We start from the raw sequence: 15,551 nt of genomic DNA, 5'->3' as shown, positions 1-15,551 counted from the left end.
TGAAGTGGCAGTGGGGTGGGGAAATAGGGTGGGGAGATGAGAACCATGGCAGGGAAGGATTCCTGAAGGTGATATGATTTCAGAAGAGTTGTGGTTTGCCGGATATGAAGAGGGTGGGAATTGCTAGTGTGAGGGAGATGAGAGGTGAGAGGAGAGGGGAGCAAGAGGTCAGAGGTCTAACTGCCCACCTTCAAAGCTTTATTAAACATACCTCTCCTCCAAAAGACCTCCCCCAACTAAGCCCTCTTTTCTTCTTCTCCCATCCCCTTCTGTGTCACCCATACACTAGCATTTGCACCCTTTATTCAACCCTCCCTCAGCCCCACAGCACCTATGTACACATCTGTCATTTATTTATTTATATTAATGTCTGCCTCCCCTTCTAGCCTGTGTGCTCCTTGTGGGCAGGGAACGTGTCTACCAACTCTGTTGGACTGTACTTTCCCAAGCACTTAGTACAGAGTTCTACAGACAGTAAATGCTCAATAAATGTGATTGATTAAGGGGTCAAGGCACAGTGAATAGGTTGGCTCTACAGGAGCAAAACAAGTGAGCTGGGTTGTAGAAAGAGAGCAGTGAAGACAATTAATGGGGTGAAAGCTGATTGGGTGACAAAGCCAATGGAAGGAGTTTCTCCTTGAGCTCTGTCTCCCGCTCTAGACTATGATCTCTTTGTGGGAGGGGACTGTGTCTACCAATTCTGTTGTACTTTCCTAAGTGCTTAATACAATGCTCTTCACCCCACAAGTGCTCAGTAAATAGCACTGATTGACTGATTGATTGATTGGGAAAGCCTCCATCACTGCCTCAGCGTGCGAGGGGTCTCTTGGGCCCATACCTATCTGTAAAATGGGCAAGACTCCCGGCTGCCTGCTTCCCCATTGCTGCTGGGCACTCTGGTGTATCTTGAGAGCTTAAGTAGTGTAACTTCACACATCACATCATCCTCTAAACGGTAAGCTCATTTTGGGCAAGGGTTATGTCTATTTGTTATATTTTACTCTGCCAAGTTAGTTAGTACAGTGCTCTGCACACAGTAAGAGCTCCATAAATACGATTGACTGACTGACCTGCACTCTGAGGAAGGGCAAGGTGATCTGCTAGTGAAGAACTTTGGTTACCTCAACTGGCTCAGTGGACATTCATCAGAACAGCTGCTCAAAGCGTGCTGCCACAGCTTCTGCTGATGCTGACTAAAGATGAAAGAGCAGCAAGGGCCTGAGTGGGCACCAAAAGTCTCTAACTTCTGTGGCTATTTTCTCTAATAGTAATCATAATAATGATTATGGTATTTGATAAGCGCTTACTGGGTGCCAGACACTGTACATAGCACTGGGGTGGATACGAGCAAATTGGGTTGGACACAGTCCCTGTTCCACACAGACCTCATAGTCTTCATCCCCCTTTTACAGATGAGGGAATTGAGGCCCAGAGAAGTGAAGTAACTTGCTTATGGTCACACAGCAGACAAGTGGCAGAGCCAGGCTTAGAACTCAGGTCCTCCTGATTCCCAGGCCCGTGCTCTATCAGAAAGATCTGAATCATGTCCAGAATCACTCACTCAATCCACCAAACAGTGATACAGACTGAGTGCTTACTTTGTGCATGGCAAAATGCTTGGAGAGTACAATATATATATATATATATATATATATATATATATATATATATATATATATATATATATATATTTAATGGTATCTAAATGCTTGCTATGTGCCAGGCACTGTCATACACAGTCCATGTCCCACAGGGGGTTCACAGTCTTAATCCCCATTTTACAGATGATGTAACAGGCATGGAGAAGGTAAGTAACTTGCTCAAGGTCACACAGCAGACAAGTAGCAGAGTTGGTATTAGAACCCAGGTTCTTTTGACTCCCAAGCCCTACGATCTATCCACTAAGCCAAACTGCTTCTCTAAAGAGAGATAGAAGTTGACAGGATCTCTGCCCACAAGGAGCTCACACCACTCATATAAAGTGCTGGATGCAAATGAAATTACACTCAAATGTGATAGGGGAGAGCCAAGGGTTTGTAATACATAATTCCCTTCAGTTTTCCCCACAGGAAAAGCTCATGGCAGCAGCATCACAGAAAAAATATCTGCATATCTGACACCCAAATAGAGTATTCTACTTGAATTATCATGATTTCTAAAGCCAAAAACATAGTTTCCATCTGAAAGATTCAGTACCTATTAACTAAGCTAATTTTGTTCTCAATTATCTGAACAACTTGTGTGTGGTGACCCAATCTGTTAGTCAATAATAAATCAGTCATTTTACCACACCCATTAGTGTAAGTACATCCTAATACATGTTATGCACGTTATGCCTTAAATACAAATGAAGTGAATATCTTTCTTAGTGTTTATGGGTCAGTGTATTTGTTTTCATACCAACCCATTTTGGAGAGAAATTTTTGCAGTTCATTCAATCATATTTATTGAGAGCTTATTGTGAGTAGAGCACCCATTCCTTCAGTCAGGGACAAATGCTGTCTTGACTAATGACAAAAAAATCACACATTCAGTTTGAGTCTCATTCTTTCTAGACATTAAGGAATTTTTCAAAATATGCGATTAAGCGTAATTGCCTAGTGAACGGAAAGAAGGAAAGATAGTTTCAATTTTCATGTAAAAACTGACAGCAACCTTTCAAAATTAAGATAGGGTCTTCCACACTAGAAGAAGCTAAACAACAATGTTTTCTGGTTATAACAACTCTAAAAACATACTGTTTTCACCCTAGCACAATGAAGCACAGTAGCATTTGCCAGAGCTCCAGAGGACAAGGCGTTTGTGCAACAGAATCAGAGAATGATCAGCATTTTTTCAAGTACTATAGCCTTCAAGGGTGGTAAACACAATGTTTTCCAAAATTGGCCAAGTGAAGTACCTCATGATTCTAAGTGCTGTCAAGGAAACAGACCACAGTTCAAGACCTCAGCAAGTAATTTACAGGTATTAGTTTGCTTTAGGTTAGCATGGTGTAGGTTGTACACAAATCACCAGCATACTCAAATCCACAATTAGCCCTGAGACTGACAAATAAAGAGGAAATGCAACTCCACACACACTTTTCTACATTCAACAGTGTCAGGACTGCAATCCAATGTCATTTTTGCTAAAGTGGATCTTTTTTTTCCTTTTTCGCCTTATCCACAACCCCAGTATAAACTATGAATTGAATCAATTAATCTCAGTGTGGCACTTTGAGATCCTCTGATGAAATGTGATCTAGAGTTGCCAAGTGCTATTACTGCTGATAATTCATGGCCGTGCTTCTTTCTTACCAATCATTTTTTTCGGTATGAACAGAATGAGAGGTTGGCAAACAGGATATTAATCATCATTTTTGAAGAAAAGCAAAGAAATCTTGTATTTGCTAGCAGGAACTTGCAAAATGGACAGGGCAAAAAGGGAGATAAATTAAAAATATTATGTTATACATGCACACTTTTTGCCCTATACCCACACCCTTCCACTCTCTCCTGCTTCACATCTCCTTTTCTCACAATTGCCCACAGCACCTATACATACACACCTTCTGATACTGCCTTGAGACCAGGCCTGGGACACAGCAGACGGGAAGCCACTAGGTATTCGGGGTGGAGTTGCCATCTGCCCACTACTTTGGTGCAGCTCTGAGGAAATCTCTCAGATTCAGCTCTCCTTTCCCATCTGCTTCAGGCCAAGTCAATCAGGCCCAGGGAGGCTCCTTCTCCACCTGAACCTTCAACTGCAGACTCCGCCTCAGCTTCTTAGCCTACTAACGTAGACTCAGTACTCTTAGCTTACTAAAACTGGTGCACTGTTCTGGCATCTTGGACCTGGTTCCTGGTTCTGCACCAAACTTCAGATTCCACGATCAGTTCACCTCCCAGACTAGCTTCCAATCTCCAGGCATGTCCCTAACCATCCACCCAATCCCATCCCTTAAAGCCACACTGACCTCTTTTGGTACTGGGCCCTATTCTACCTTTTTGAGCCCACTTCCATAATGCCTCATTTCTCCAGCTCTAGGCCTTTGTATCCTGTTTTCATCCACGCAGCCTAGGACAGTGCTGATATTCCTTGAGCAGACACCAAATGCTATTGGTATATTATTTGTGAAAGGATCACAGAAGAAGCAGTTGCAAAAGCCTTCCAGAATTTACTGTAACTATAAACTTCCATTTAAGGCTCTGTTCCACCCTGGACTGGGACATCAATACCTTTGCTTGTCAAGTTATATCTGCTGTCCCCAGGGAACATCTGACAACTGAAGTCAGTCTTTCTGCACAAAAGAAATACAGGGCCGACTCACGTTCATCCTGTGTTTCACCACATCTGAAAATATCTTTCTGTCATTCCTTATTGCATCCTGCTCTTTATCCATGTGTTACAAGCGCCAGGCCTTTCTCTTCCTCTACCATTTTGGAACTTGTCAAGGTCATTTTTAATTCTATTCCTATCCACCAAGGTTCAGCAAATAGGACTGGCAGAATCACTGTGAAGGCAGTTTTGACTGGAATGAAAATAAGATTCTGCTAGCTAATTGAATGAGAGGATGTAAATGACAGCAAAATGACAGTGGAAGGAAACTCAATAAACATTCTTCTTCTCATTATCCCCAGTTCAACCGGAAAAGTCACCTAAAAAAATGGATGGTTAGCAGGAAACCGTCATCATCATGTAAGGTAGTCGTCAAATGACAATAGTTTTTAAGTTTACCTTTGTTCATTAAATACAGAAGATGATGAAGAAGGAACTTCACTGCTCTATTCTGAAACAATGGATAGCCCACATCACCAAGCAGCAGAACTACAATGAATTATTTGGGAAATCCCCCTGGGAATTGGTAGTGCAAACCCATTTCACTGACCTGAGGAAATATCGATCCTGTTCTTCTTGTTCTGGGTAATGTTGATGTGAACGCTGACTTTGCCCTCAGTAAGGTCAATCTCTACATTTCCTAATCCGTTTGCAAAGGTGCTGAAGAGAAGAAGGCCATTGGGATTCCATGTCCGAAACTGGAAACTGACTGCAAACAGATCCTGGTCTGGTCGGCCTGGAACCTCCAGGTAACTTGTAGCATTGAAAAAGACAGGCACGGTGTGGGGCTCCACACAAGAAAAACTTAAATTGCCCTAAAAAACAAAGACAGGGCCCTACTGAATATATACCAGATGAACACTGAAATCCATAACATTGCTAAAAATCTGCAACTGCTGACTAAATTTGGATTCTGGGCAAAATGCCCACCGAGAGCCACTGAAGTTTTGCAAGGAAGATCTGTGTTTGAATGTGACCTTATGAATCTACTTTCAGTGCATCACAGCACAGCAAGTTATCATGTTGAGGTGCATAGTATCGCACCATTCATCATCAGGTAGAGAGAGGAGGTAGTGTGATGCATTAGTCTGACAACGTGATGTGTGTGTATGCCTACTGCTGACTTTCTATTGGCTGGAAAGTATCAGATACGTTATCTATTTTTCATTTACTATCACTGGCTACACTGGAGGAGACGACAGTGGGTTGCTCGGCATGATGGGTGAATTTGGGTGCCATTTCCCTCTATGTGATGGAATACATCAAATAATGTTTATCAATATATCATTTGCCACTGCTCGACTGAGCTAGAACTCCTAATTTGCTCTACTAAGTAGAGAGACAGAATTTGGTTGCTTAAATTCTTGATTTTTATCCCTGATATCAAGATATGTAGGAGTCAGTTTGAGTTTTCATTTCTGCAATTTCTAAGTTATCATACTTGTATGACTTTCACACCTACCAAAAAACAAGATGTAAATTTGTTGTAAATTCTATAGATGGATTTTAAGGTTTCCTGGATGGAACTAATGCCATGACTCCACAAATGCTTGTATGTTTGTTTGCCAGAAGAAACTTTGTTTTTGCTGCTACTGCAACATTCCAAGCCCAGCTTGATACAAGTTAAGTGAAATGGAGATGTGAAGAGCAAAATCAAGGTAAGACAAGTTTACAGAATCAAAATAGAAAGCACCAAGACCCTGGCCTCAATATTTCTAATATTTAATAATAATACTAATAATGGCATTTATTAAGCACTTACTATGTGCAAAGCACTGTTCTAAGCACTGGGGAGGTTACAAGGTGATCAGGTGGCCCCACAGAGGGCTCACAGTCTTAATCCTCATTTTACAGATGAGGGAACTGAGGCGCAGAGAAGTGAAGTGACTTGCCCAAAGTCACACAGTGGACAATTGGCAGGGCCAGGAATCGAACCCATGACCTCTGACTCCAAAGCCCGGGCTCTTTCCACTGAGCCACGCCGCTTCTCTAATATTTCTATTTCAATATTTGCCTCGAAAGGCCATTTCACTCTGCTAGTTGGTCAGTGATAGAAAAATATCGTTCAGGCTGCAACAGTGGCCATGGAAACCTATCCATTCCATGATTCTGCCATTTTGGTTTAAAATAAACATATAGGACAGAGGTCCAGAGTCCTTCAAGTGAGACGGGAGCTGTTGTGAGTCTAAACACTGCCCCCATGTTGGGTCAGAATCTCCAAGTCTTCCTGAACCCAAACCCAGTTTTGCCAGGGCAGGTGGATGCCTTTAACATCTTGATGATGCTCACCAGGTTATTGTCTTTCCCCCTGGTAGGCTCTGTTCCACAGCATTACAGACAGGTGGAATAGAACAGTGGTCAGAGCTTAGAACAGTGCCTGGAACTTAGAAAGCACTTAACAGATACCATAATTATTATTTTCGAAATCAAATTATTTTCAACACATCCACTGATCAATCAATCAATGGTATTTATTGAGTGATCACTCTGTCCAGAGCACTGTACTGAGTGCTTGGGAGAAGACAAGACAGGGTTGGTACACACATTCCCTGCCGATAACAGGCTTACATATATTTTATTGTGTTCAATTTCTCCAAAAATGTACATTTTTTCCCCTGATATGGTCCTTCACGAAAATTGCTTTCTAAAAAATATCTCTCATTCATTCATTCATTCAATTGTATCTATTGAGCGCTTACTGTGTGCAGAGCACTGTACTAAGCGCTTTGGAAGTACAAGTTGGCAACATATAGAGACGGTCCCTACCCAACAGCGGGCTCACAGTCTAGAAGGGGGAGACAGACAACAAAACATATCAACAAAATAAAATAAATAGAATAGTAAATATGTACAAGAGAATAGTAAATATGTACAAGAGTAAATATGTACAAATATATCCAACCTGATTAACTTGTGTCTACCCTAGTGTTTAAGACACACACGCACGCACACACACACACACACACACACACAAATATCCATACTTACACAACCTAAAACCCTTAATCCCAAGTATTGGGCTATTTTTTAAATTTTCATCATGACTGCATTATGTATTCTCAGAAATGATCATTAAAAAATGCAATTTACGGATTAAGGGCTCTGGTCTTGCAGAATACCAGGAAGTCTCTGACTGACAATTTACCTAGGGCAGGATAATTGACTTTGTGGTAAAGTTAAAGGTCTTTCATGATTGATCTGTGGCACAGCTCTGCAGCCTTTATGAAATAGTAGAACATGGCCATATTTTTGGAGCGTCAATCTCCTACTGAAATGTCAGTCTCTGAAGTCTTTGAAAACGTTTCATGTGCAAATGTCTGCTTATGTCAAAGTGCTTTCTATATAATCCCAGCACGTCCATATTTTGCTCTGTCCAGAATAGCTGAATGCTCCAACACCACAGAGCTCCTATTTTACAACTTTATGCTGTCTACCAAATTCTTCTAGTGCTTAAGCTAACTCCTCAAGACGAATTTATCTACTTTGTAAAGAACTCTCTTTCAAACCAGTAAAAGCTTGTTTTGTGCAGTGCTGTATTATTTGCCGTTAAGAAGCATTGTTTTAAAGGTCACCTAGTATAGGAATAGAATTAAAAGTGACCTTGACATGCTCAGAAATGGTAAAGGAAGAGGAAGGCCTGGAGCTGGTAACATATGGATAAAGAGCAGGATGAAATGAGTAGTGACAGCAAGATATTTTCAGATGTGGGCCTGGGTAACCTTAAGGTTTCAGCTGAATTATCTTCCCTCATATCCTCCCCCGCCCAAAGACCTAGTCAGTGGCGTGGAAGTAGAGCAGCAAAATCTGAAGCAGAAGAAAAAAAAATATTCCCACTGTTATGGTCACCACCAGCCTTCCAGAGTTCTTACGTCCAGGACTGTGGGACCTATTTTTGCCGAGCTCCTGAAAGAAACTTTCATTCATTCATTCAATCATATTTATTGAGCGCTTACTGTGTGCAAAAGACTGTACTAAGCGCTTGAGAGAGTATGATACAACAACAGACACATTCCTGTCCACAATGAGCTCGCAGTCTAGACGTCAAAGCTGGGGAGCTGGTGGTGGCTGTTGCAAGAGAAAGCATTTCTCTCTACTCTCCAGCTGTTTTAAGGAGTTCTTACTTTATCATAGAGCCCAGTTGAAAGAGGCTTTGCCTTGACTTTCATAATGACTGTCTCTCAATCATTCATATTTATTGAGCGCTTACTATGTGCAGAGCACCGTGCTAAGCGCTTAGGAGAATACAATATTAGAGAGTTGGTAAGCACATTCCCTGCCTACAATTCCTTGAGGTTCCCCAGCGTTACTTGTACCTTTGGTTGAAAACCTCCTTTCGAATGGTTATGCATCTTCCCAAATGCATAATTTAGTTCTAGAGATTACGTTAGTTCTAGAGTAAACAGACATACTGTTATTATTATCATTATTAGTATTATGTCATCGGTACTATTACTAATACATTCTTTTTCTAGGGCATACAATGTGCAGAACTCCATACCACGCTTTAGGGTAACTGCGCAAAACTCAATGTAGACAGGTCTCTAGCCCACAAGTGCCCATTGTTGGGTAGGGATTGTCTCTATTTGTTGCCTAATTGTACTTTCCAAGCACTTACTACAGTGCTCTGCACAAAGTAAGTGCTCAATAAATACGGCTGAATGAATGAATGAATGAAAGTGGCTCACCTAGAGTTTTAGATTGTGTGTGCTTCATCTTAGAATATTTATACAAATATTTACCTGGAAGTGCTTTTGGCCTTTTAAAAAGATCAACTGCTTTTAGTTTTAAAAAGATCTGATAACTTTGGGAGAAAACTATAACAGGATACAAGAGACTTGCTTAATATTATCTTTCAACTACTTAAAAGAAGTAGTGTTAATTGCAGTCAGAAATGTGCTTTCATGTGATTGTCAGATACCGTTCTCAGCCCCCAAATGTACTTTACAAAGAGCTTTTTTTACATGCATATTGGTAAGTGCATCACTCGTAAGCATCTGTGAATTTTGTGATTTTTTTTTCAAGTTTCAAATAATCTGCAAAGAGGTTCCTAATTTCTCCATGATTCACCTTCCTTATAAATCCCCTTTTGATGGAGGTTCAATTCAGAGGTGTGACATGTGTAAGGTTGTATATAGTGTCAACACAAAGAGGTTTCGATCAAAATGATACATGTTCCAATGATACTAACTAGATTTTGCACCCACCTCCCAAGTTAAAAAATTGGATTTAAAAAATCACCCCATCTCTCTGTCTTTCTCTCTCTCTCTCTCACTCAAACACACACACCTCTCTCTCACTTCTTCAAACAGCAAAATGCCATCAGGTAATATTCTTACCACATTAGAAGGCTCTAGTTTCTTCCTTTTGGCAAGATCGGTAATATTATTTCCATTGTAATTGACGCTTTCCATACATCCTTTGAAATTCTTTCTGCTGCTTGAACTTGGCTTCCCAGAAAAAGGCATACCTCCAAAGGTAATCTTGGAGCGAAAGTAAGAGATAAATGTCATTTTTTAAAAAAGAAATAGCAGCAATAGGGTAGCCCACTAGATCATTTCAAATAGACCTGACATGTTCCCCTACAACAACAAGAGACTTCTAGATGGTTATCTAGTTGTTCAGCAACCAGGATAATGTTTCTTGACTCCCAATGCTTTTGAGAAGAATCTCTAGCCTAAAATGACTTCAGCAGGACCAAAATAAGTCATTGGGTAGTAGGAGATTTTCAACTGTTTTTAACAAACTGTACCACCGTCCCCTAGAAATTCCCCTGAATGTCCCACCTCACATATATACCCACTTAAAATACAGAGAAATATTCATTAGAGCTCAAGGCTATGGAGCAGAGCTGCAGCAGCAAAGTCAGTGAGTAGAGAAATTCATTCATTCGATCATATTTTTTGAGCACTTATTGTGTGCAAAGCCCTGTACCAAGCACTTGGGAGAGTACAATATAACCAGAGACAGTTCCTGCCCACAGGGAGTTTACAGTCTTGAGGGGGAGAGGAACATCAATAAGATGTAATTTATATAACAGATATTAATGTGAATAGGTAAATACATTTCCTCTGCCTCATAGTATATTATGCTTCTGGCACCATGGGAGTCTCACAGGAAGGAGGTTAGGCCTGTTTTTCCTCCATCCCCAATTCCCCCAATCATCATCATCATCATCAATCGTATTTATTGAGCGCTTACTGTGTGCAGAGCACTGTACTAAGCGCTTGGGAAGTACAAATTGGCAACATATAGAGACAGTCCCTACCCAACAGTGGGCTCACAGTCTAAAAGGGGGAGACAAAACCAAACATACTACAAAATAAAATATATGTATAAGTAAAATAAATAAATAATAAATAGAGTAATAGTATGCAATAGTCTTGTGCCTGCCTCATCTGACAGTCATTTCCCAGGCAGAATCTATAGTTCCTTGAATAGCACATCCCCATCATTTGGACGATCACAGCCTTCCTGCAAATGGGACCCGAGGCTTGAGCATTTGAATTCCATGGGAGCATCTGGTTTCCAGGATCCCTTAGACTGTCTGAGGCAGGGGGCATCAGGGGGACCTGTTCTAACTGTAGGGATACCCAAACCCAGCCTGGAATTGCTCCTGGATTGGAAGACCCTTCGGAGAGCTGGAGACGTTTGGCACAACACTCCTACTTCCTGGTCCGAGTTCCCCTGAACTATCCGCTAGGCCCTAGGGCCCTGGTACCTGGATATATATATATATCTTTGTACATATTTATTACTCTATTTATTTATTTATTTATTTTACTTGTACATATCTATTCTATTTATTTTATTTTGTTAGTATGTTTTGTTCTGTTCTCTGTCTCCCCCTTTTAGACTGTGAGCCCACTGTTGGGTAGGGACTGTCTCTATATGTTGCCAATTTGTACTTCCCAAGCGCTTAGTACAGTGCTCTGCACATAGTAAGCGCTCAATAAATACGATTGATGATGATGATGATGATGGTACAATCCAGGCACCTCCAGGATTTAGAAAAATTTTCTATGGATTAGAAGATAGACAATAACAATAAATGTAACAAAGCGAAGTCTAGTTCCACTGAAAATGCATAACCCCAACATACATTTGCTATTATGAATGATCATTTTAACCAAAGATAGCCTTATGACCATACTTTTCAGTGATGCCTTTATTTCCTGTGCTGCAATTAGCTTTAATTCTATTGACGATATTAAGAATTTTGCTTGAAACCATAAAACTAACATAATCAATAATTGATTACTACTAAAAACAGTGGTTAAAAGTTCAAGGGATATAATCCAGGAAACTAACTCCAATGCTGACCTCTAAGGAATATTTCTTTGTTATTTCCTTTTAGAAACGTTTTAATAAAAACAAAGGTAATTTTTTTAAAAATGTCATGACTTCATATTTTAAACATAAGGCAAAGAACCTAGGTGCCAGGAGACTCATGAACAAAATTATTCAGTGCCATGGTATTTTAAAACATCTATAAGTTTCAGAAAACTGAATTTTATTGCACTTTACAACTGAAAAAGAAATAGAAAGGACACAATTCATTAACACATGAACACCTTATTCAAAATAGTCAATTATCCAAGTCTATAAGGTATCTTCTAACATAGTGCTGGAACTAGAAAAAGAAAAAGAAAAACAAGGAAGAGACAAATACAGAGAAAAATGTAGAAGAAAAAAGATAAAGAGAAGCAACAAATAGAAAAACAGTGTAATGTAACACTGGATTGAAGTTGCATGTGCAGTTGTGAGCTAATATAAATTGTCTATCAAAAGTACCTAAGCAGCATTTTTAGAGACTATTGCTGTTTTAAGACCTTCTTTACCTTCTTTTGGAACTGAAAATAATTGGGGTAAAAGAAGCTGGGATCCAAATGAGATAAAATTGAAATTTGAAAAATAAACAAATGTGCTTTCAGTATCAGAATCCTCAAATTTACCTCATAGTCTAAGTCCAGATAGTCAAATTCACCATTGGTCCGAAAGTGCTGCAGGTGTCTGTCCAGTGTGAGGTTGATGTTACGTCCGTGACGTTCAATCATAATGGAGTGCCAGTGGTGATCATCCAGAAGACTTCCTGTCATCACTGATGTATGGCCATAAATCGAACCAAACTGGTTGCTTCCTGATTTGAAGGAAGTGAAGAGAAAAAACAGAAGAAATGATGGACGTACTCCCTTAGTGGAATGGATTTTGCATAGGACATACAAATTTTGATTTCCAATCAATTTTGATAGTATTAGTATAATAGGAAAACTATTTAAACCTTCACTTTCTGTACTGATCTATAGGAAACATGGGGTCGATACAAACGTGCTTTTTCTATAAGGTAAAAAGGGTTGAGAGCTTAATCACAGGAATTTACATGTTTAAAAGAGCAATTCCTTTTCATCTTTAGTTTGATGAGAGGGCTTTTAATGGGGGGGAAGATGTAGGCCTGGAGATATGATTTGGACTGGAATCGATGTGGGCTGGATAACTGGGACTAGAATAGATCTTCTTGTATTATGTTAGCTTTGAACATAGTAAGCACTCAATAAATACGATTGATTAGCCTCAAAAACAGGTTCAAAGTCTCTAGTCTCAGTTCTGGCTCTTGGGCCAATGGTGATAGGACATAAATTCATAAAACTTGTCAAAGTCGAAAACTAGATGTCACGGACATAACCACTCTTTTTCTCTTCTTCTTCCTCCATCTAATCCATTCCACTTTCATCATGGAATTTGAGAGCATAATACTGAGCCTGAAAATGATCCACACAGCTCAGAATTTTACTTTTAATTTTTCTTCTTTTAATTAAATCTACATTTAATAAATGCCATTATTATTATTATTACTTTTGATATTGATACCAATGACTCTTAGAGGAACAGTTTGTGATGGTGACCCTCCTTGTCATTCATTCTCGTGGTCAGGGATGTCTCCAGTGCTTAGAACAGTGCCTGGCACATAGTGAGCGCTTAACAAATACCAATATTATTATCTTTACTAACTTTACTGTGGGCCTATCACTCAGGAATCCATTTATGTCCTGTTCCCCTCCCATTCTTCCTGAGTTCCCATCTTTGTCCCTACCCCTCAGTCCTCTGCTAACTGGTTTTCTTCCTGTTCTTGCTCCTTTCCACTCAACTCCTCTATTCCATCTTCACAAATTAATGGTCCTTTATCTTCTCCTGGTTTATCTTGGTGTCTCTCTATAACAGTACTGGGTCATGTTAGCCACAAAGTCCCTTCTTCAAAAGACCACAATAGTGATATCTTTGTAAGGCACTGTTAACTTGGGGACTCAAAGAAGAGAGCCCATGAGTACTTTCCAGAACTACAAACAACTTATTTGGGTGAAGTGATTTGCAAACAGATCTGGCTCACAATCTGTTCTCCTGGACATGCTATCTTTGGCAGATATCCTGTGTGACTATGGAACATTGTCTCTCAAGGGAGTGTGATCTCCACAGTTATGACCAGACAGTTCATTCATTTCAAATACTGGAGTTCTGCGGAAAACTAAATAACTGCTAATATGGTAAGCAAGTTATTGCTCTTCGGGAATCATTAAAAAGTGGCATCCCTCTTACAAAAGTTACTACACAGGACAATCTTTATACGTGCCCAACAGGGTTGAGATTATGAGTCCTGCACTAGTCTTTAGCTACACACACTTCAGAGGTGAACTTCACTGCCCATGGCATCTTCTTCACCTGTGAGGGACAAATCTCCCTCTCTCTATATCCCTCTCCAAACACACACACACACACACACACACACACACACACACACATCTATATTTCATATACTGCTACTATCACCCAATTTCAGAAGTTAACTACAGAATGGGAAAAAAACAAACCTTTACCAATGTGATTTCAAAGTCATTAAAAACAACCACAATAAGAAAAAAACAATCAAAGCATACCTAGATTTAAACTGAGGACCAGCTTGGCTTTTTGTAATTCCAAGGTGATATAATCTCCCTGTTGCCCTTCTCCATGGAATATTACCCCTTCACTTTCAGAGGTTTTAAATTTCAAAGCGATGACATCTTTCAGTGTTTTCATCTTCTTATTCTTGAATCTGTACGGTAACACAACATGGCCATCAAAATTGATAACATCGGCCCCTAAAAGGGAATAAAGTAAAATAACATTGTTGTCAAGTTACTTTCTGCTGCTACAGTTATCACAAAGAAAACACATTAGATATGGATCCTACTTAGACAAAATGAATAAGTAAAACGTTGTAACTCAATGGACTGACCACTGAATGATGTGAGTTGGATTCTGGATTTCTAACTGATTTGGGCAAACCCCTTAATCCTAACATTGATTTCTTCTAATCTAAAACAGCTATAACATCAGCCAGTAACCTCTAAGGGTTTTTATGGTATTTGTTAAACATTTTTTATTTGTTTGTTTTAGTGGTATTTGTTAAGCTCTTACTATGTGCCAGGCATTGTACTAAACATTGGGGTAGAGATATGATCATCAGTTTGGACACATCCATGCCCCAAATGAGGCTCACCGTCTTAATTCCCATTTTACAGATGAGGTAACAGGCATAGAGAAGTTAAGTGGTTTGCCCAAGGTCACACAGCAGACAAGTGGCCAACCTGGGATTAGAAGCCAGGTCTTTCTGAGGGTCATGTTTTTATGATAGCTGATTAATACAAAATTATTGTAAGATGTTCTGCAAATATAAATGCCATGTTCATTTCAAGTACTAAAGACCAAATAATCGAATGGACATTTCAAATGTCTCATTTCAAGCCTGAAGTAAAATTCCCACAAGATGTGATAGTGATACGCTTTCTACTTTGCAAGTTCCTGATAAATTGGATCCTTTAGATTTACCTACCCTAGATTGAAAAAAGAAAGAGCAGGCTGAATGGGCAATTGATGATGATCTAACTAATTTTCTAATTATATTCATTCATTCAATTGTATTTATTAAGCACTTACTTTCTGCAGAGCACAGTACTAAGTGCTTGGGAAAGTACAATACAACAATAAGGAGTGGCAATCCCTGCCTACAGTGGGCTCACAGTCTAGAGGGGGAGAGACAGGTATCAACAAATAAAGAGACATCAATACAAATCAATAAAATTACAGATATATACTTAAGTGCCGTGGGGCTGGGAGAGGGAGGAAGAGCAAAAGGAGCAAGTCAGATGATGCAGAAGGGAGTGGGAGATGAGGAAAAATGGGGCTTTCATCTGAGTTTTCTT

General features: G+C 39.8%; 1 protein-coding gene across 1 annotated transcript in view; it reads right to left on the bottom strand.

Moving 5' to 3' along the window:
- CNTNAP2 (contactin associated protein 2) overlaps positions 1-15,551 on the bottom strand; it is a 1,198,489-nt gene that overhangs the window by 616,790 nt on the left and 566,148 nt on the right. The window contains exons 5-8 of the mRNA XM_038760181.1: positions 14,244-14,447; positions 12,270-12,454; positions 9,654-9,797; positions 4,868-5,132 (exon numbers count right to left, since the gene is read on the bottom strand). Of these exons, the coding sequence (XP_038616109.1) occupies positions 4,868-5,132; positions 9,654-9,797; positions 12,270-12,454; positions 14,244-14,447 (798 nt within the window). The remainder of the gene's footprint in view (positions 1-4,867; positions 5,133-9,653; positions 9,798-12,269; positions 12,455-14,243; positions 14,448-15,551) is intronic.

This window comes from Tachyglossus aculeatus, chromosome 18, assembly GCF_015852505.1.
Source record: "Tachyglossus aculeatus isolate mTacAcu1 chromosome 18, mTacAcu1.pri, whole genome shotgun sequence".
NCBI classification, from domain to species: Eukaryota; Metazoa; Chordata; class Mammalia; order Monotremata; family Tachyglossidae; genus Tachyglossus; species Tachyglossus aculeatus.
Note: the sequence above shows the minus strand (reverse complement) of the source record. Positions and strands in the feature narration are given on the sequence as shown.